General features: G+C 44.5%; 1 protein-coding gene across 4 annotated transcripts in view; it reads left to right on the top strand.

Annotated features, from left to right (window-relative positions):
* The window catches only part of cfap92 (cilia and flagella associated protein 92 (putative)), a 123777-nt gene that overhangs the window by 60924 nt on the left and 42802 nt on the right, over positions 1-20051 (top strand). For 3 of the 4 annotated variants that reach the window (XM_078413956.1, XM_078413955.1, XM_078413958.1), the window contains 2 exons: positions 2326-2445; positions 17423-17607. In XM_078413956.1, the coding sequence (XP_078270082.1) occupies positions 2326-2445; positions 17423-17607 (305 nt within the window). The remainder of the gene's footprint in view (positions 1-2325; positions 2446-17422; positions 17608-20051) is intronic. The other variant, XM_078413957.1, reaches the window with a different exon arrangement.

Here is a 20051-nt window from a genome sequence, read left to right as displayed (position 1 = left end):
CAGTGGCACAACAGTAGAATTGCTGCCTTATAGCATCAGAGACCTGGGTTTGATCCTGGTCACGGGTGCTGTCTGTACGGAGTTTGTTCGTTCTCTCCATGACCTGCGGTGGATTTTCTCCGGCTGCTCCGGTTTTCTCCCACACTTCAAAGACGTGCAGGTTTATAGGTTATTTGACATGGTATAATTGTAAATTGTCCCTGATGTGTGTAGCATTGTGTTAAGGTGCAGGGATCACTGGTCGGCGCATACTCAGTGAGCCGAAGAGCCTGTTTTTGCGCTGCATCTCTAAACTAAGCTAAACTAATAAGAAATCTGTGCTTGGTTAAGGGATGGCCAGCTTCCCGTGAGCAGAGCACAATATGCTGCACTTGTGCAGTTATCCATGAGTTTATGTAACCAGCGAGACTTCCACAGAGTCATAGAGTCATAGAGTGATAAAGTGTGGAAACAGGCCCTTCGGCCAAGCTTGCCCACACCGACCAACATGTCCCAGCTACACTAGTCCCACCCTCCTGCGCTTGGTCCATATCCCACCAAACCTGTCTGAGCCATGTACCTGTTTAACTGTTTCTTAAACAATGGGATTGTCCCTGACTCAACTACCTTATCTGACAGCTTGTTCCAAATACCAACCACCCCTTGTGTGAAAACGTTACCCTTCAGATTCCTGTTAAATCTTTTCCCCTTCACCTTGAACCTATGTCCTCTGGTCCTCGATTCCCCCACTCTGGGTAAGAGACTCTGTGCATCTACCCGATCTATTCCCCTCTGATTTTATACACCTCTATAAGATCACCCCTCATCCTCCTGCACTCCAAGGAATAGAGACCCAGCCTACTCAATCTCTTCCTATAGCTCACACCCTCTAGTCCGGGCAACATCCTCGTAAATCTTTTCTGAACCCTTTTAAGCTTGACAATATCTTTCCTATAACATGGTGGCCAGAACTCTACACAATATTCTAAATGTGGTCTCACCAATGTCGTGTACAACTGCAACATGACCTCTTAACTTCTATACCCAATACTCTCACTGATGAAGACCAATGTGCCAAAAGCTTTTTGATCTTTGTTTTACTGGTGCATAAATGTCACGGAAGGGTAATGCTCATTGACACCCATTTTTACGGCCAGTTCCTTTACACCTTTTGTGGTTACACTTGTCCATCCATATACTTTTACACTTTTCAAGGGCAGTAGGAAATTCTGCTGGAATACAGGGGATACTCTCTCCAAACCTCTCTTTCACTCCGGAGCTCAGATACAGTGAGATATAGTCTTTGGACTAACAGGAACTGAATTTATTTTGAAGCACATATTCTGGCTTACAATGTGTTTCTGATGCAATAGGCTGAAATATTGCAATTTGCTTTATTTGCATAGCCTGGCAGTTCAAGGAAGAGACTAAATCCTGAGCAGGTAAAACAGCAATCAGGGGAGGCAGCACCAGTTGTGGAAAAAATGCTTAGAGGCAAGGAAGATCCCCAGGAAGCTGTGCCATTGGAGATGTCTTCGTTCACCTTCGCTGGCAAATGACTAGTAGCTTCTCAATCCATCACTTTCCTTTGATTACTTCATTACTTCCGCACAACAGGCAGCCATTTTATGGCAAATATTTTCTGACATTCAATTCGAAGCGGTGGGAGAACAATAGATCAAGTTGTAAATGTACTAAAGCTGTTGATATTGATTCTATTTACAATACTTTAATGAATTATCACACCCAACTAATCAACTCTGAACTGCCTTCTTTTGCTATTTTTCCGACAAGGTGTTGCCCTGGTGCTTTTGACAGAGCTGCTGTTGCTCAGGAGATCCTTTGAGTTGCACATAGATGTTGATTAACTGGAGTTTGAGCCTCTTTACAAAAGAGCGTGGCTACAGACTGCTGTACTTAAGCTGCTTTAGGGGCTGCTTGGCCCAGCTGGATTGCTTGCATGACGAGAATTTTGGTTGTGTGGGTGGTTGGGAACCAGATGTGAAGATATCCTAAGGGAAATTCATATTGCTAACCAATCCAAAAGGGCTAGGGATCAACACTTCTTCCATATTAAGTAGCTTCCCCAGTATTCACCAGGGGGATTTATTGTATTGAAATGCAGCATTTTACATTTTTCCTTCTGCTTTGTGTCACTGCATCCCACCATGCCATTTGTTGGCAACAATAATTAAAGATTATGCACTTTCAAGATGAAATACTATTGTGAAAAATGTTGCTGGATGAAATACTGTCATGGGAAATGTTGCGTAAAATGTTATTTCGATGTGAAATCGAGCATCGTTCCCTTGAACTGTGTCTAAACACGTCCACATTTCCTTGCAGCAACAGCAAAGAAGCAAACCAAAGAGAAATTAATACCTCAGAAAATTCCTAAGAAAAAGAAAGTCAAAGAGAAACCAGCCCCAACTCTGATCAAAGTGGACATTAAACCTCTCCTTGCTGGTGAGTGGATGGCAGGAGACAGAAGTAATTCTGAATGGTGGGGAATAAAGAAATGATACGGCAGTTATATTATTACAAAACTGATATACTCTCCAATTTTAAAGCTGATTGACTGCTCCACATTCATCTACTGTTTCCTGCAAATAGTTGCTCCATTTGGAGAGATATAACTTCTTGCAACTAAATGAAATTATTGATGCAATGTTTTTTTGTTTATTCCCAACTGTAAGATTTGGCCAATGATTCTTAGATTATTTTAATGGTTAAAAAAGCTGGTCAGGATTGTAAGTCGACTGGGACACTAATCGATTAATTAATCGGGAGAAGAAGAAATGACTAAGGTGGGCACAATCCTTGAATATGTTGGCTACTTTTCCAAAGCAGCATGAAGTGTCGATGTAAATGGAGCCGATGGTGGGGAGTCTAGTCTAGGTGAGGGACTGGGCTGTATCGACAACTCTCTGCAATTTCTTGGCTGTCTTGGGCAGAGCTGTTCCCAAATTAAGCTGCCATGCAACACGACAATATGGTTTCCATGGTAGACACACAATGCTGGAGTAACTCAGCGGGTCAGGCAGCATCTCAGGAGAGAAACAATGGGTGACATTTCGGGTCGAGACCCTTCTTCAGTCCTGGTTTCCATGGTGCATCTTTAGAGGTATTCAGTCTGAAGAAGGGTCTCGACCCGAAACGTTACCCATTCCTTCTCTCCTGAGATGCTACCTGACCTGCTGAGTTACTCCAGCATTTTGTGAATAGAGGTGTGCAAGAGGCGTTGGAGACACGCCAAATTTCCTCAGTCACTTGAGCAAGTAGGGGCATTGATGTGCCTTCTTGGTTGTCGTTTCAAGTCAGAGACACTTAATCATTGTTACCAACTTGGTGCAACACGGTGGGGCAGCGGTAGAGTTGCTCCCTTACAGCTCTTACAGCGCCAGAGTCCCGGGTTCGATCCCGACCACGGGTGCTGTCTGTACGGAGTTTATACGTTCTCCCCGTGACCTGCGTGGGTTTTCTCCGAGGTCTTCAGTTTCCTCCCACATTCCAAAGACGTATAGGTTTGTAGGTTAATTGGCTTGGTATAAGTGTAAATTGCCCCTAGTGTGTGTAGGGTAGTGTTAATGTGGGGGGATCGTTGGTCGCCGCAGACTCGATGGGCCGAAGGGCCTGTTTCCGCACTGTATCTCTAAACTAAACTAAACTAAACTAAACTAAAGTTTCTCAGTTTTGATCTGGGGATTAGTTTCCACTCTAAACATGAACCGTCCTCCTGTCAAGGATTGTCAGGATAATCTTCGGGCAGAGTCTTAGGGGAATGTTGAGGGAAGTGTGTTCACCTCTGAAGCCTCGTCCTCTCTGCTCCCAAGTCCATCTCATTTAGATCATTGCTTGCAGCCTGGGAAAGTGAGGACAGGTGGGGACAAGGGAAAACTATCTGAAATGAGTTCAGTTTAGCCCAGACCAGAGTCATGCAGAATTGTGTAGACTTTCTTATGATAACACGATGCGTTACCAAATATGTAATTAATCTATGGATTGCCAAGATCACTATGTTCATTGGACAAATGGCATTAAAGAAAAGGACAAGGGTGTAAAGCTGTAACAAATAACATATTACAGGTTGATAGGAATCCCTTTATTTCTATAAGAACCTTAAAAATTAGAAATTACCTGATTGTTTTTTATTTGCGTCTATAATATCTGGTTCCATATATCCACCACCATCTGTGTGGAAAAAGTTGCCCCTCAGTTTCCTATTAAATCTTTCCACATCACCTAAGTCTATGCTGTCTGGTTCCTACAGTAATTCCCTTACCCTGGAGAAAAGACTGTGTGCATTCACCATATCTATTCACCTCGTGATTTTATACACCCCTATATTTTCACCCCTCAGGTGGTTAAGGGGTTGGACATGTTAGAGGCAGGAAACATGTTCCCAATGTTGGGGGAGTCCAGAACCAGGGGCCACAGTTTAAGAATAAGGGGTAGGCCATTTAGAACAGAGATGAGGAAAAACTTTTTTAGTCAGAGAGTTGTGAATCTGTGGAATTCTCTGCCTCAGAGGGCAGTGGAGGCCAATTCTCTGAATACATTCAAGAGAGAGCTAGATAGAGCTCTGGCTGTGATGCCACTTTCAGAGAACTATGTATTTGTATTATTCACAAAATGCTGGAGTAACTCAGCAGGTCAGGCAGCATCTCGGGAGAGAAGGAATGGGTGACGTTTCGGGTCGAGACCCTTCTTCAGACTGATGTCAGGGGGGCGGGACAAAGGAAGGATATAGGTGGAGACAGGAAGATAGAGGGAGATCTGGGAAGGGGGAGGGGAAGGGAGGGACAGAGGGACTATCTAAAGTTGGAGAAGTCGACGTTCATACCACTGGGCTGCAAACTGCCCAGGCGAAATATGAGGTGCTGTTCCTCTAATTTCCGGTGGGCCTCACTATGGCACTGGAGGAGGCCCATGACAGAAAGGTCAGACTGGGAATGGGAGGGGGAGTTGAAGTGCTCGGTCACCGGGAGATCAGTTTTGTTAATGCGGACCGAGCGCAGGTGTTCAGCGAAGCGATCGCCGAACCTGCACTTGGTTTCGCCGATGTAAATAAGTTGACATCTAGAGCAGCGGATGCAATAGATGAGGTTGGAGGAGGTGCAGGCGAACCTTTGTCTCACCTGGATACACTGTTTGGGTCCTTGGATGGAGTTGGGGGGGAGGTAAAGGGACAGGTGCTTGCATCTCGTGCGGTTGCAGGGGAAAGTGCCCGGGGTTGGGGTGGTTTGGGTTAGAAGGGACGAGTGGACCAGGGAGTTACGGAGGGAACGGTCTCTGCGGAACGCAGAGAGGGGAGGGGATGGGAAGATATGACCAGTGGTGGGGTCCCGTTGTAGGTGACGGAAATGTTGGTGGATGATATGTTGGATCCGCTGGCTGGTGGGGTGGAAGGTGAGAACGAGGGGGATTCTGTCCTTGTTGCGAGTGGGGGGAGGGGGGAGCAAGAGCGGAGCTGCGGGATGTAGAAGAGACCCTAGTGAGAGCCTCATCTATAATGGAGGAGGGGAAGCCCCGTTTCCTGAAGCCCCATTACCTGACAGATGCTAATAAATGTATCCAGCAATCGGAACTGTAGACTGTGAAATTGTTCACCAGCCAGTACTAAGTTGCGAATTTACCAATTGCTGCTCTCTCTCTCTCTCTCTCTCTCTCTCTCTCTCTCTCTCTCTCTCTCTCATCTCTCTCTCTCTCTCTCTCTCTCTCTCTCTCTCTCTCTCTCTCTCTCTCTCTCTCTCTCTCTCTCTCTCTCTCTCTCTCCTCTCTCTCTCTCTCTCTCTCTCTCTCTTCTCTCTCTCTCTCTCTCTCTCTCTCTCCTCTCTCTCTCTCTCTCTCTCTCTCTCTCCTCTCTCTCTCTCTCTCTCTCTGGCAGGGTTGCCAACTTTCTAACTCCAAAATAAGGGACAAAAGGTGACATCACCGCCCGCGCCCCACGTGGCCTCACCCAGCCAGCGGCCACGTGCTCCCGCTCCACCAATGGCAGCCGCCCGGGCCGGGAGGCGGGTTGCTACGCCACCTCCGTTAGGCGAACACACTCGGCCCTGCTCCCCGAACACACTCCGTTAGCCTACAGTGTCTGGGCCTACAACGCCCCCCGGGCCTAATATGGGACAAGGGCGGTCCCGTACGGGACAAACTAATTTTGCCCAAAAGGCAATAGGGCACAGTTGGCAACCCTACTCTCTGGACTTGTTTCAGTACTTCTACAATTCTATAGGGTTTTTTTAATGGTTGGATTGCATTTATTCAACTGGTGTTGGTGTATTTTAATTGTTTTGGCAATGCTTAGAAAATCTAACAAAAAATGATACAGTAGAAAGTGGAGAGTTAAACAGCATATGGTTTAAAATCCACAGAGATGGGAAGGGAGGTATTTTTGTTTACTGTCACTATTTTCAGATATTGATGTCAAAGGAACCCTCCTTGGAGTTTTTTTAAAATGTTGAACTGGAATAAAATAGAGTTTAAAGAGAGTACATGTGCATTATCCCACATCCTGTGATAAATGAGCAACACATGCAGCACTTCCTAAACTCTTCAGCAAATTCTTTAAAGATTTAACGATGCTTATTTTGTAGTTGTGTCTACGGCGTGACTTTGAAGTGTTCTCCAGGAGGTAGGGGTGGAACATTTTAATAACTGCCTGTAGACTGGTAGCAGACCTAGCCTGTCAGCTTGACGGCTTTCTTTTGATGTGAACTTTCAGTTATTGCCAGGGTGGATAATCTTGGGAAGAAATGTGAGAGCAATACTACGACTAAAAGGGAACCAGACCAATCTAAATATGGTAGCTATTTAACGGGCATACAATAATTATAAGGTATGTCTGATCAAACATATATATATATATATATATATATAAATATATATATATATATATATACGTATACCGATCAGCCAAAACATTATGACCTGCCTAATATGCTGCTGGTCCTCCGTGTGCCGCCAAAACAGTGCCGACCCGCCGAGGCATGGACTGTACAAGACCCCTGAAGGTGTCCTGTGGTATCTGGCACCAAAACATTAGCAGCAGATCCTTCAAATCCTGTAAGTTGTGAGGTGGAGCCGCCGTGGATCGGACTTGTCGATCCAGCACATCCCACAGATGCTCAATCCGATTGAGATCTGGAGAATTTAGAGGCCAGAGCAACACTGTGAACACTTCATCATGTTCCTCAAACCATTCCCGAATAATGTGTGCAGTGTGGCAGGGCGCATTATCCTGCTGAAAGAGGCCACTGCCATCAGGGAATACCATTGCCATGAAGGGTCTGCAACGATGTTTAGGTAGGTGACACTTGTCAAATTGACGTCCACATGAATGGCCGGACCCAGGGTTTCCCAGCAGAACATTGCCCAGAGCATCACACTCTCTCCACCGGCTTGTCGTCTTCCCTCAGTCAGTTCGGACCAGACGGGATAGCCTTTGTTGCCCTCGCGCATCAATGAGCCTTGGGCGCCCAACACCCTGTCGCCGGTTTATGTATATATATTTTTATACTCAATGGGCACAATTCCTATTCCATGATATGAATTCACAAAGCAAGCAGTGTACCCATCAGAAATGGAGAATGCACCCGTTAGTTTTAGTTTCAGTTTAGAGATACAGCGTGGAAACAGGCCCAGCGATCCCCACATATTAACAATATCCTACACACACTAGGGACAATTTACATATATACCAAGCCTATCAGCCTACAAACCTGTACATCTTTGGAGTGTGGGAGGAAACCGAAGACCTCAGAGAAAAACCACGCCGTCACGGGGAGAACGTACAAACTCCGTACAGACAGCACCCGTAGTCCAGATCGAACCTGCATCTCTGGCGCTGAAAGCGCTGTAAGGCATCAACTCTACCGCTGCACCACCTCTTCATTGATTTTAACATGGTGTGCATCATTAGCACTCTGCTTGCTAGTTCTGGAGGTGAAATGACCAGCATCTCAGTAGAAAAACACAACATCCCACACCCTACCTCAGCTGTTAATTTTGGGCCTCAAAGCTGGAGCTGACTGCCAGGGTCACATTACATGATTACTATATGAAATTCAGGTGCAAGAAACTGCAGATGCAGGTTTTAAAAAACACCAAGTGATGCAGTAGCGCATCACCAGTAGCCAGAGCAAGAAAGGTAAGCTTATATATTCTGTTATTTGTGGTCCGGGTCAGAGCAGTGCACCACTTCCCTGGCCAAGGTTTCCTCTACTCCTCTCCCACAATAATCTCCTTCCCTGATCATTAATTTCATAGAGTGAAGGAAACCCCACAAAGTGCTCGAGTAAGTCAGCGGGTCAGGTAGCATCTCTGGAAGACACACCGTAGATAGTTGACGTGTTGGGTCGGGACTCTTCTCCAGAGGTTGGAAAGGTCAGTCGACCTCTGAAGAAGGTGCCTGAAGCATCACCTATCCACGTCTGCCAGAGATGCTGCCTGACCCGCTGACTTACTCTGGCACTTTGTGGGGTTTCCTTCACTCTATGAAATTAATGATCAGGGAAGGAGGTTATTGTGGGAGAGGAGTAGAGGAAACCTGGGCCAGAGAAGTGGTGCCAGACCCAGACCACAAATAACAGAATATATAAGCTTTCCTTGCTCTGCTCTTTCTGGCTCTTGCTACTGATGGTTGGTGATTATTGCCCATCATTCTTTCATCAAGAATCTCTGGTATAAATAATCCTTACATCTGCGCTATAAGATGGTAGTTGACAAAAATTGGGAATATCCTTCATGAGCTAGCTTTGGCTATATGGAAAATTGTACCTCTGACAGATAGATAGACGCAAAATGCTGGAGTAACTCAGCGGGACAGGCAGCAGCTCTGGAGGGAAGGAATGGGTGACATTTCGGGTCAAGATCCTTCTTCAGACTGAGAGTCAGGGGAGAGGAAGACACCAAGATAAGGAAGGGTAAGGTGTGAAAATGAGACATCAAAGCTGAAAATGTAGAACAGATACTTGGCCTGTGGTAAAGGTGCATGGTCCATATGTTTATGGTATAGCCTTAAAAGCTTAACCTCTCTCCACTGTTCCTCCTTTCTTCCATGTACCAAAGCTATATTGATTATAGAAAATTGATTACATCCTAGGCTGAATGGCGATTGGACGACAAGAAATTAGTTGGGCTTAAAGGACCCATGAAATGTCTTTGGCAAGGAAGATTCAGGAGAATTGTGAGGTATTTTATACATGTATTAGAGGAAAGAGGGTAGATGGGGAAAGGGTAGGTCCTCAAGGATAAAGGAGGAAATTTAAGCATGAAGCCCAGAGGGATGATGTCCTTAATGAATTCTTTGCATTTGTATTTACTAAGAAAAAGGACATCATAAGATCATAACGATACGAGTAGAATTAGGCCATTTGGCCCATCAAGTCTACTCCGCCATTCAATCATGGCTAATCTATCTCTCCCTCCTAACCCCATAACCTCCGACACCCGTACTAATCAAGAATCTATCAATCTGTGCCTTAAATATATCCACTGACTTGGCCTCCACAGCCTTCTGTGGCAAAGAATTCCACAGATTCACCACCCTCTGACTTAAGAAGACACGGGTGAAGGTGTTAGGGAGGGGTATGTTGATATTCAATTTTTAGAAGGAGGTGGTGTTGGGTTTCGAGAAAAGCATTAATATGATTAAATTCCCAATTCCCGATGGGATCTATCCCAGGATAACGAGGTGGTGCAAGGGAGGAGATTACTGGCACTTTGACAGAGATCTTTGTATCCTGGAGAATAGCCAGGAGAACAACATGGATAAACCAAGAAATTATAGGCCAATGAGCCTTACAACAGTAATAGGGAAATTAGTGGAGAAGATTCTAAGGTCAGCATTTATATGCATTTGGAAAAGCAGAGACTTAAAGATAGTCAGCATGGGTTTGTTTGCGGGAGGTCCTGTCTCTCAAATTTGATTTAGGATTTTTTTAAAGTGACAAAGATGATTGATGAAAGTATGACAGTGGGTGTATTCTATGTGGATTTCAGGAAAGCATCTGACTTTATTTGTCCACAGTGCGTTGCTAAATTACATTCAAAATTGGCTGGATTATAGAAGATGACAGGACAGTGATAGAATCGTATTTTTCTGAATGGAGATCAGTGGCCAGTTGTGGTCCAAAAGGTCAGTTGTTGTGATATATGTGAATAATTTCTATGGAAATGCAGGAGCTCCGATTACTAACTTTGCAGATGACACGAAAATCGGTGGCATTGTGAATAGCAAGGAAGATTGTTAAACAAAACCAGCAGGAAAAAAAAACTCCGTTGAAACTTTGGGTGGCAAAGTGGTCGATGGGAATATTTTGTACAAGTGTCAGGTTCAATAATTCAATAATATTTCAATAATAATTCAATAATAGTTCAATAATTCAGTCTGAAGGGTCTCGACCCGAAACGTCACCCATTCCTTCTCTCCTGAGATGCTGCCCGACCTGCTGAGTTACTCCAGCATTTTGTGAAATAAATACCTTCAATAATTCAATGATACTTTGTTGCCACACATACACACCTAGGTACAGTGAAATGCATTGTTTTGCACACAACCAGGTAAATACACGTAGCAGACCTCACCAAGTACACAAGTGTCACCACATTTTGATGCCAACAAAATCACAAAAGTTCACTGAATAGTCCAAGGTACTGCCTCCCACCGCATGTGGCAGGAACAACACCTCACCTCCTCGCCAGGTCCCCCTTCGTTCTTCACGCCTCCCCCCTTCCCTTCCCCCCCCCCTCCCCACCCCGCTGGGTCCCTCTTTCTTCTCAGTGCTTCCTCTATCGCTGGGTCCCCCTTCATTCTTGGCGGCCCTCCTCACTCTCCGACGGCCCACCTTGCTTTTGGCGGTTGTTTGCAGGTCCCTCCTTGCTCTCGTGGTGTGAGTCCCATCGATGTCCATTGTGGGATAGCTGGGCCTACCGGGTAAGGTTGCCAACTGTCCCGTATTAGCCGGGACATCCCGTATATTAGGCTAATTTGGTTTGTCCCCTATTAGGCCCGGGGGCCGATGTAGGCCCAGATGCCGCTGTAGGCCCAGACAGTGTAAGCCCGGAGGCCTGGGCGCCGCCTAACGGAGGTTGCATAGCAACCTACTTAACGGAGGGTGCGTAGCAACTCGCCTCCCGGCCCAGGCGGCCACCATTGGTAGAGCGGGAGCACGTGGCCGCTGGCTGGGTGAGGTTACGTGGGGCGCGGGGCGGTGACGTCACCTTTTATCCCTTATTTGGGAGTGAGAAAGTTGGCAACCCTACCAGATGGCTTGGCCCTACTCACTGGGAATGCTCCCAGAGTGCTGCTCTTGCATTTGGAGAGGTCATATGCAAGAGGAAAGTATACAGTAATTGGAAAATCCCTTTGGCACGTTTGGTGTATTGTGTGCAGTTCTGGTTGCCATACTATAGGAAGAGAAGCTTTGGAGAGGGTGGAGAAGAGGTTCACCAGGAAGTTGTCTGGATTGAAGTGTATTGGCTCTCAAGAGCTGTTGGTCAAACTCCGATTGTTTCATTAGAGGCTGAGGAGCGACCTGATAAAGTATATAAAAGTATCAAGGGGATAGAAAGGGTAGATGGCCAGTCTTTCTCAGGATGGACATATCAATATATATTCTTAACATTTAAGTGGCATTCAGACTGACACGCCAATGGACAGGGAATAGAGGGATACTGACCATGTGCAGGAGGGTGGGGTTAATTTGGCATGATGGTCAGTACAGACATGGTGTGCTGACAAATCTGTTCATTTGCTGTATCTCCCATATTCAAAAAATTTGCTTCCACTGCACTTTGTGGGAGAGACCTTTTGAGAGAAATATATATTTTCTGTCTTAAATAGGTGATCCTTAATTTTTAACAGTAACCCCTTAGTTCTAGATTCACCCACAATTGTAAATGCACTCTTCACAAGCATTCTGTCAAGACTCCTCAGGATCTTATAAGTTTTAATCAAGTTTGTCCGATTGTTCATCATAAAACAAGACATTAATTTCATATTTCAGTCGTTCAATGACACTTTATTGTCACATGTAACTTGATCCCAATGTTGGGGGAGTCCAGAACCAGGGGCCACAGTTTGAGAATAAGGGGTAGGCCATTTAGTATGGAGATGAGGAAAACTTTTTCAGTCAGAGAGTTGTGAATCTGTGGAATTCTCTGCCTCAGAAGGCAGTGGAGGCCAGTTCTCTGAATGCATTCAAGAGAGAGCTAGATAGAGCTCTTAAGGATAGCGGAGTCAGGGGGTATGGGGAGAAGGCAGGAACGGGGTACTGATTGAGAATGATCAGCCATGATCACATTGAATGGTGGTGCTGGCTTGAAGGGCCGAATGGACTACTCCTGCACCTATTGTCTATTGTCTATTGATACAGAGAAATGCTTTGTTTTGCACACATTTGAACTGATTCCAACACATTAAATCTTTCCTTAAATGATACCAATACCTAGTATAGACACTCCTCGACTTACGCATAGGTGATTTGCGTAAACTCAAAATGAAAAAATAATTCTGTACTCAGTTCCTGGTGCAATCAGGCAGTTTGTCATTTCCGCAACCCTGTCTGATCACTCAAGTTTACATCGGAAACAAACCAGCAATGGCGGCGGTGCTTACCCAGAAGGCTATGCGCTGCAGAAAGTGCCCCGGACACAGCAAGATTCCACTGAGACAGTTAACACTTTCAATGAAGGTAGGCACATAATGCTGGAGTAACTCAGCGGGCCAGGCAGCATCTCTGGAGAGAAGGAATGGGTGACGTTTCAGGTCGAGGCCCTTCTTCAGACTGCGAGAAGACTTCTTCAGTCTGAAGAAGGGTCTCGACCCGAAACGTCACCCATTCCTTCTCTCCAGAGACGCTGCCTGTCCCGCTGGGCTACTCCAGCTTTTTATGTCTACGGTTTAAACCAGCATCTGCAGTTCCTTCTTACACAATACTCTCAGTGAGTTATTACAGGCAGGGGATGGGGATGGTGATTCCGACTTATGTATAAGCTGACTTACGTAAGGTTTCGCGGATCGTAACCCTTATGTAAGACGGAAAGTGCCTGTACTTCAAATGAATGCTTATCAGTTTGCTCTATGTGAAGCATAAATTTTATATTGATTTCCCGATGTAATAATCATTAACGTAACTTTTAGCTTTGTAAAACTTGCTGTGCCTGTAAACTAACCTTTTGCAAATCATGCAATATGACACTCAGATACATTTGCATTTTTTAACTTTTATTTCCAAAATAGACAAATTATTTGTTTCCTTCACACATCTATATCTTCCTCAAAACCTCTTTATGTCATCAACAAATTTAGAAGTTTCAGTTCCTTTATCCAAGTCGCTCACAAACTGTAAAACAAAACAAAGTTCTACCTCTGATTCCTGCAGCATATTGCTCATTACAGCTTGCTAACCTGGGCTGAAGATGTCCTGGCTGGGTTGCTCCTGGGCCTGGCCAAGCTGCCTATCCAAGAGTCAACGCGCCAGGCGGAAGAGGACTCTGCCCGAACTAGATGCTTGGCCCTTTTCCGGGGTTATGTCCGTGCCCGGGTGGGGTTAGAGAGGGACATAGTTGTACAGTAGATATTTAGTACATTTGTAAGGATTGTAACATAGTTGTTTGAAAATTTAGTGTCCAGAGAATCATTCTTCAGGAGACGGGGCTTCCCCTCCTCCATTATAGATGAGGCTCTCACTAGGGTCTCTTCTATATCCCGCAGCTCCGCTCTTGCTCCCCCTCCCCCCATTCGTAACAAGGACAGAATCCCCCTCGTTCTCACCTTCCACCCCACCAGCCAGCAGGGTACCAGGGAACTTTTTTGCTCTGTCTCCCTCCGTTTTTGAATAAGGTTACACTTGTTATTTTACAACCTAATAAAAACTTACTTGAATCTGGGATGCTTTAGAGATTTTAAATTAGCACCTTAACTATCTGACTGGTTGCTTCTATGAAGATGCAATGAAATCCAAAAGATTAAAATCCAACAGTACCTGGGAATTGTCACCCTACAGCTTCCTGATGATAGCAATTTTCCCAAAGTTCCCATTTCCTTTCAGGTTCCTGATTTACAGCCATTACTGTGACATTACCTGTGTACTCTAGTGAATGTGTTTATTTAGCTGCCATCTCCTTGTTTTTCATTAATTCCTCCACAACTCATTTTCTATAGAATTAGAGCACACTTTGTGAATTCTTTATATAGCATCGATGGAAACTTTTATGATTTGTTATTATATTTCTGGCAAACTTTAGTTTGCACTCGAGTTTCAATAGACAATAGACAATAGATGCAGGAGTAGGCCATTCAGCCCTTCGAGCCAGCACCGCCATTCAATGCGATCATGGCTGTTCACTCTCAATCAGTACCCCGTTCCTGCCTTCTCCCCATACCCCCTCACTCCGCTATCCTTAAGAACTCTATCCAGCTCTCTCTTGAAAGCATCCAACGAACTGGCCTCCACTGCCTTCTGAGGCAGAGAATTCCACACCTTCACCACTCTCTGACTGAAAAAGTTCTTCCTCATCTCAGTTCTAAATGGCCTACCCCTTATTCTTAAACTGTGGCCCCTTGTTCTGGACTCCCCCAACATTGGGAACATGTTTCCTGCCTCTAATGTGTCCAATCCCCTAATTATCTTATATGTTTCAATAAGATCCCCCCTCATCCTTCTAAATTTCAATGAATTACAATCGCTATTATATGCTAGTTTTCTTTCTGTATTCCACTTTTAGCTATTCTTTTTTTTTTTTTTTTTACTTTATTTTTATTATTTTTTTTTTTTACATACATACAAACACAAACTAAACAAACATAGGAGATGCATATTGAATGTAAATACCCTTACTTTAAGTTCCCAAAAACGGAAGAGACTCGAGTCCCGGCATTGCCTGTATTAATAATGACCATCTTTTATCAAACATGTCTGTTGTCAACTGTAACCTTGCTGTGATTTTTTCCATTATATACACATTTTTTACCCTATCTCTCCATTGCATTATGCTTGGAGGCTGTGGTTTCAACCACGAAGTTGTTATCGTCTTCTTTGCTATCAGCAGCAGGATTGTCAGTAAATGTTTCGAACTCTTATCTGTCATACTGTCAGGAATTATACCCAAAATGTAAAGTGCTGGTTCCAGAGGGAAGTTAATGCCCATAATCTGTTTAATTTCCTTTTGAATATTCTTCCAGAAATCCTGTATTTTTGGGCAATCCCAGAATATATCCCACTTTTAGCTATTCTTAATTTGTTTATATATATCCTGTGCAATCTCCTGTTCTGCCACATCTCTGCTTATTTTATGTTTTTTTCTTTATGTTTGATATTCTTGTTTAATGTTCTTGTTTTAACCATAAGTGGTGCCTCCCCATCACAGGAATTCTCATCCTTAGTGATGGGGAGGCTCCACTACATCTCAGTTGATTGATTCCTTTCATCTTCCATTCCCTCGTCATCTTTTGCGGCTGCTTCCTGCTGTATACAAAAGGAAGTTTGCAAAGCTGCAGACTGCTCGTAAAGCTCACCACCAAGCATATACAAACTTCTGAAGCTCCAGTAATCCTGACCCCTGCCAAAGCCCAGCATCTTGCGCAACCTCTACTTTGCCCCGGGGCATTTGAATAACTAAGCAAAGGGAAATTGCACAGAAGAAACCACAGGTATCATTTGATAGCTCAATCATTTAATTCTCCAGACAAAACATAGTCAGACCCACGAATTGCTGCAGAAGAAAATACATTTATTTGATTGCAACTACACAGAACAACTCATTGTCTGGAACTCGTTTTCACCTAGCCCACAGCTAACAATGGCCTGTTTCCTTTATCATCGTTATTTTTTTGCATATCTTTCATTCAATTATTTTACATCTCTCTATATCACCGTCCATATCTCTCCTTGCCCTTTCCCCTGACTCTCAGTCTGAAGAAGGATCTCGACCCGAAACGTCATCTATTCCCTTTCTCCAGAGATGCTGTCTGACCCGCTGAGTGACTCCAGCTTTTTGTGTCTATCGCAAAATGTTTGGGCAGTTGTTGTCTGCGCAACTTATGACCAAGGGCAATTCACAACTATTGATGGCTGATTTAATCAACCTTTTTCAAAGCGCAGGTACAAGTTCAGATATTCAGCTGACATTCATGTATTTGGCTATTAAAAATATTGTACAGTATAACATGTGATGGCATGTATGTTAAACAAACTTTACTTCTAAAATAGTGCCTTGGGCATGTTTAGCTGATTGTGGAAAATTCAATCGTTTGTGTTATAATTACACATCAATTATCGAAGCACAGTATTATATCAAAAGGGCCAGTTGATTTTTACTGTACTTAAGTTAAGTGGTTGGTTAATTATTGTTGTCTCTAAATCCAGAAGCAAACTACTTCTTGTGCTTAATGGCAATTGCAATTTTAACCTTTCACCTGCCTGAGGTACCCACTTTTTGACTGGGTCTTGTCGCCACAGTATTTGTGTGCCTGGTCTTATCGAAACGTATAAGATTATTAAGGGGTTGGACATGTTAGAGGCAGGAAACATGTTCCCAATGTTGGGGGAAGTCCAGAACCAGGGGCCACAGTTTAAGAATAAGGGGTAGGCCATTTAGAACTGAGGAAAAACTTTTTCAGTCAGAGAGTTGTGAATCTGTGGAATTCTCTGCCTCAGAAGGCAGTGGAGGCCAATTCTCTTAATGCATTCAAGAGAGAGCTGGATAGAGCTCTTAAGGATAGCGGAGTCAGGGGGTATGGGGAGAAAGCAGGAACGGGGTACTGATTGAGAATGATCAGTCATGATCACATTGAATGGCGGTGCTGGCTCGAAGGGCCGAATGGCCTCCTCCTGCACCTATTGTCTATTGTCTATTGTCTATTGGTCCTTCAGCTTTTCAATGTCAGTGATACAGGAGATTTAGTTTAGAGATACAGCACGGAAATAGGCCCTTTCGGCCCAGCTGGTCCGCGCCGACCGGCGATTCCCGCACATTAACACTTTCCTATGCCCACTAGGGACAATTTTTTTTACACATTTACCAGGCCAATTAACCCACACCATACCTGAACATCTTTGGATATAGCAACAACTTTGGCATAAATGACAAACAGAAAGATAGAACAAAAGTTTCCTCCGTGTGTTAAGTGAATATAGAGAATTATCAGTGCACCAGCTGGATGCGCGTACCTGAATGTAGAAGAGTTATTGCTCATACCAGTTGCCAACAAAAAAAAAGCACTGTGTGAAAGTGCTAGGTACTGGCGTGACAATGCTTTTTTATTTATACTTAAGAGGTTATCCTTTCATGACAACCCGAAGAAGGGTCTCGACCCAAAACGTCGCCCATTCCTTCTCTCCAGAGATGCTGCCTGACCCACCGAGTCACTCCATCATTTTGTGTCGTCCTTTCACGATCCTTAATTATTTTGATTAATTGATTTTCTCCACTTCATCTTCAGGCGATAAATCAGTCACAAGTACATCGGAAAAATTAATCCAGGGAATATTGAGCGTACTTTTCACCGTATCAGTGGATAAATCACTAATGTCAGAGGAAGCGGAGAGGGTCTTGAATCCAATGGTCATCCGTATTCTTTCAGCCAGCTCAATGCCATCAACACCTGTACCAATACATGAACTGCAGGTAAGCTTGGTATCTTCAGTGGTACTATATCCATCGCATGCACCGAGGTACAGTGAAATCAATTTATTTGTATACAGTTCAGTACTAGTATCACTATGCATAAGCACTTAGATACATCTTAGATGAGCATCTCAGACATAGTACAAGTGCATAGTAGTAGAGACAGTATACAGAGTCGCCAGATTTGCCCATCTTCTCGTCCCTGTTGTTATAGGTGTAGAGTTCTTAACCTGACCACGAAGGTTCATTATCCTGGTGGTGGCGCTGCAGGGTTGGAATGGCCAAGTGTGGCCATTGGTGTCCTCCACCATTGCTCCACCGCTCGGTGCCGCTGCAGACCACATCTGGTCCATGCGCACGACCTCTTGGACCGGCCCCCAGTCCAGCGGCCCACTCCACCATCCAGGCCATGCCCTCCCTCCCTCCCGCAGCTGGTCTACTTACAGCCCCCCCCCGTCCAACACTGACTCCCGCCTCTCCTGTCCACGAGGGAGAGGTGGATTGATTCCCTCTCTGGGCAGGTTCCCTGTTCCACAACGGGCAAGCCAGGCCTGACGTTGGCTATGTCGGGGTGACCTGTGAGGTGAGATAATTGTGAAAATATATTCTTCGAAGGAGCTATGAAAGTAAACCTTTCCCGAAAGATAATTTCTGGTGGGGAGAACTACATAAATAAAATGTGTTTAACGTTTCTGTTAGGAATTGGATTGTTTAAGCTGTGCAAAATATAATTGTATTTGCCTGCAAGAATCCATATAGCTTCAGACAATATTAATGGAAGGAAAATAGAGCAAGGAAAACAAGGCTGATTCCCCACTTGAGGAAAGTACTAGATAGATCGCCCCACTAACACCCAATAGACAATAGACAATAGGTGCAGGAGGAGGCCATTCGGCCCTTTGAGCCAAAACCACCATTTAATGTGATCATGGCTGATCATTCTCAATCAGTACCCCGTTCCTGCTTTTTCCCCATACCCCATGACTCCGCTATCCTTAAGAACTCTATCTAGCTCTCTCTTAAATGCATTCAGAGAACTGGCCTCCACTGCCTTCTGAGGCAGAGAATTCCACAGATTTACAACTCTCTGACTGAAAAGGTTTTTTCTCATCTCGGTTCTAAATGGCCTACCCCTAATTCTTAAACTATGGCCCCTGGTTCTGGACTCCCCCAACATTGGGAACATGTTTCCTGCCTCAAACGTGTCCAACCCCTTAATAATCTTATATGTTTTGATAAGATCCCCTCTCATCCTTCTAATTTCCAGTGTATACAAGCCTAGTCGCTCCAGTCTTTCAACATATGACAGTCCCGCCATTCTGGGAATTAACCTAGTAAACCTACGCTGCACGCCTTCAATAGCAAGAATATCCTTCCTCAAATTTGGAGACCAAAACTGCACACAGTACTCCAGGTGCGGTCTCACTAGGACCCCGTAAAACTGTAGAAGGACCTCTTTGCTCCTATACTCAACTCCTCTTGTTATGAAGGCCAACATTCCATTGGATTTCTTCACTGCCTGCCAGATCTCGTTGTACGTTCCCTTTTCCTAACTTGACACCATTCAGATAATAATCTGCCTTCCTATTCTTACCACCAAAGGGGATAACCTCGCACTTATCCACATTAAACTGCATCTGCCATGCATCCGCCCACTCACACAACCTGTCGAAGTCACCCTGCAACCTCATAGCATCTTCATCACAGTTCACACTACCACACAGCTTTGTATCAACTGCAAATTTGCTAATGGTTCTTTTAATCCCTTCATCCAAGTCATTAATGTATAGGACCCCAACCTGCGTCCTCTCCAGGGATGGAGCTATGTGGATGGAAGGAGCTGAACCCCATTTTGCCCCCTCAGATGAGTGCTGATGACAATGTTCTTGCAAGACTTACCATTGACTTTGCTGTTTGCTGACTTTGTTGTCATATAGAGGCAATACAATCTGTGCATAAAATTGCTATTGTTAAATATAACCCAATTCTTTAGATTTTTTTTTTTAGATTTAGAGATACAGCGCGGAAACAGGCACTTCGGCCCACCGAGTCCGCGCCGCCCAGCGATCCCCGTACATTAACACTATCCTACACACACTAGGGACAATTTTTACATTTACCCAGTCAATTAACCTACAAACATGTACGTCTTTGGAGTGTGGGAGGAAACCGAAGATCTCGGAGAAAACCCACGCAGGTCACGGGGAGAACGTACAAACTCCGTACAGATAGCACCCGTAGTCAGGATCGAACCTGAGTCTCCGGCGCTGCATTCGCTGTAAGGCAGCAACTCTACCGCTGCTCCACCGTGCCGCCCATTCTTCCAGCCTGAATTTCATAGATTCAAAAGGATTTCTATATTTGTTATTTTAGTTTAGTGATACAACGTGGAAACAGGCCCTTCAGCCAACCAAGTCCATGCCAAACATCGTTCACTAGTTCTA

Source organism: Rhinoraja longicauda, chromosome 17, assembly GCF_053455715.1.
Source record: "Rhinoraja longicauda isolate Sanriku21f chromosome 17, sRhiLon1.1, whole genome shotgun sequence".
Lineage (NCBI taxonomy): Eukaryota > Metazoa > Chordata > Chondrichthyes > Rajiformes > Arhynchobatidae > Rhinoraja > Rhinoraja longicauda.
This window is presented reverse-complemented; position numbering and strand designations above follow the sequence as displayed.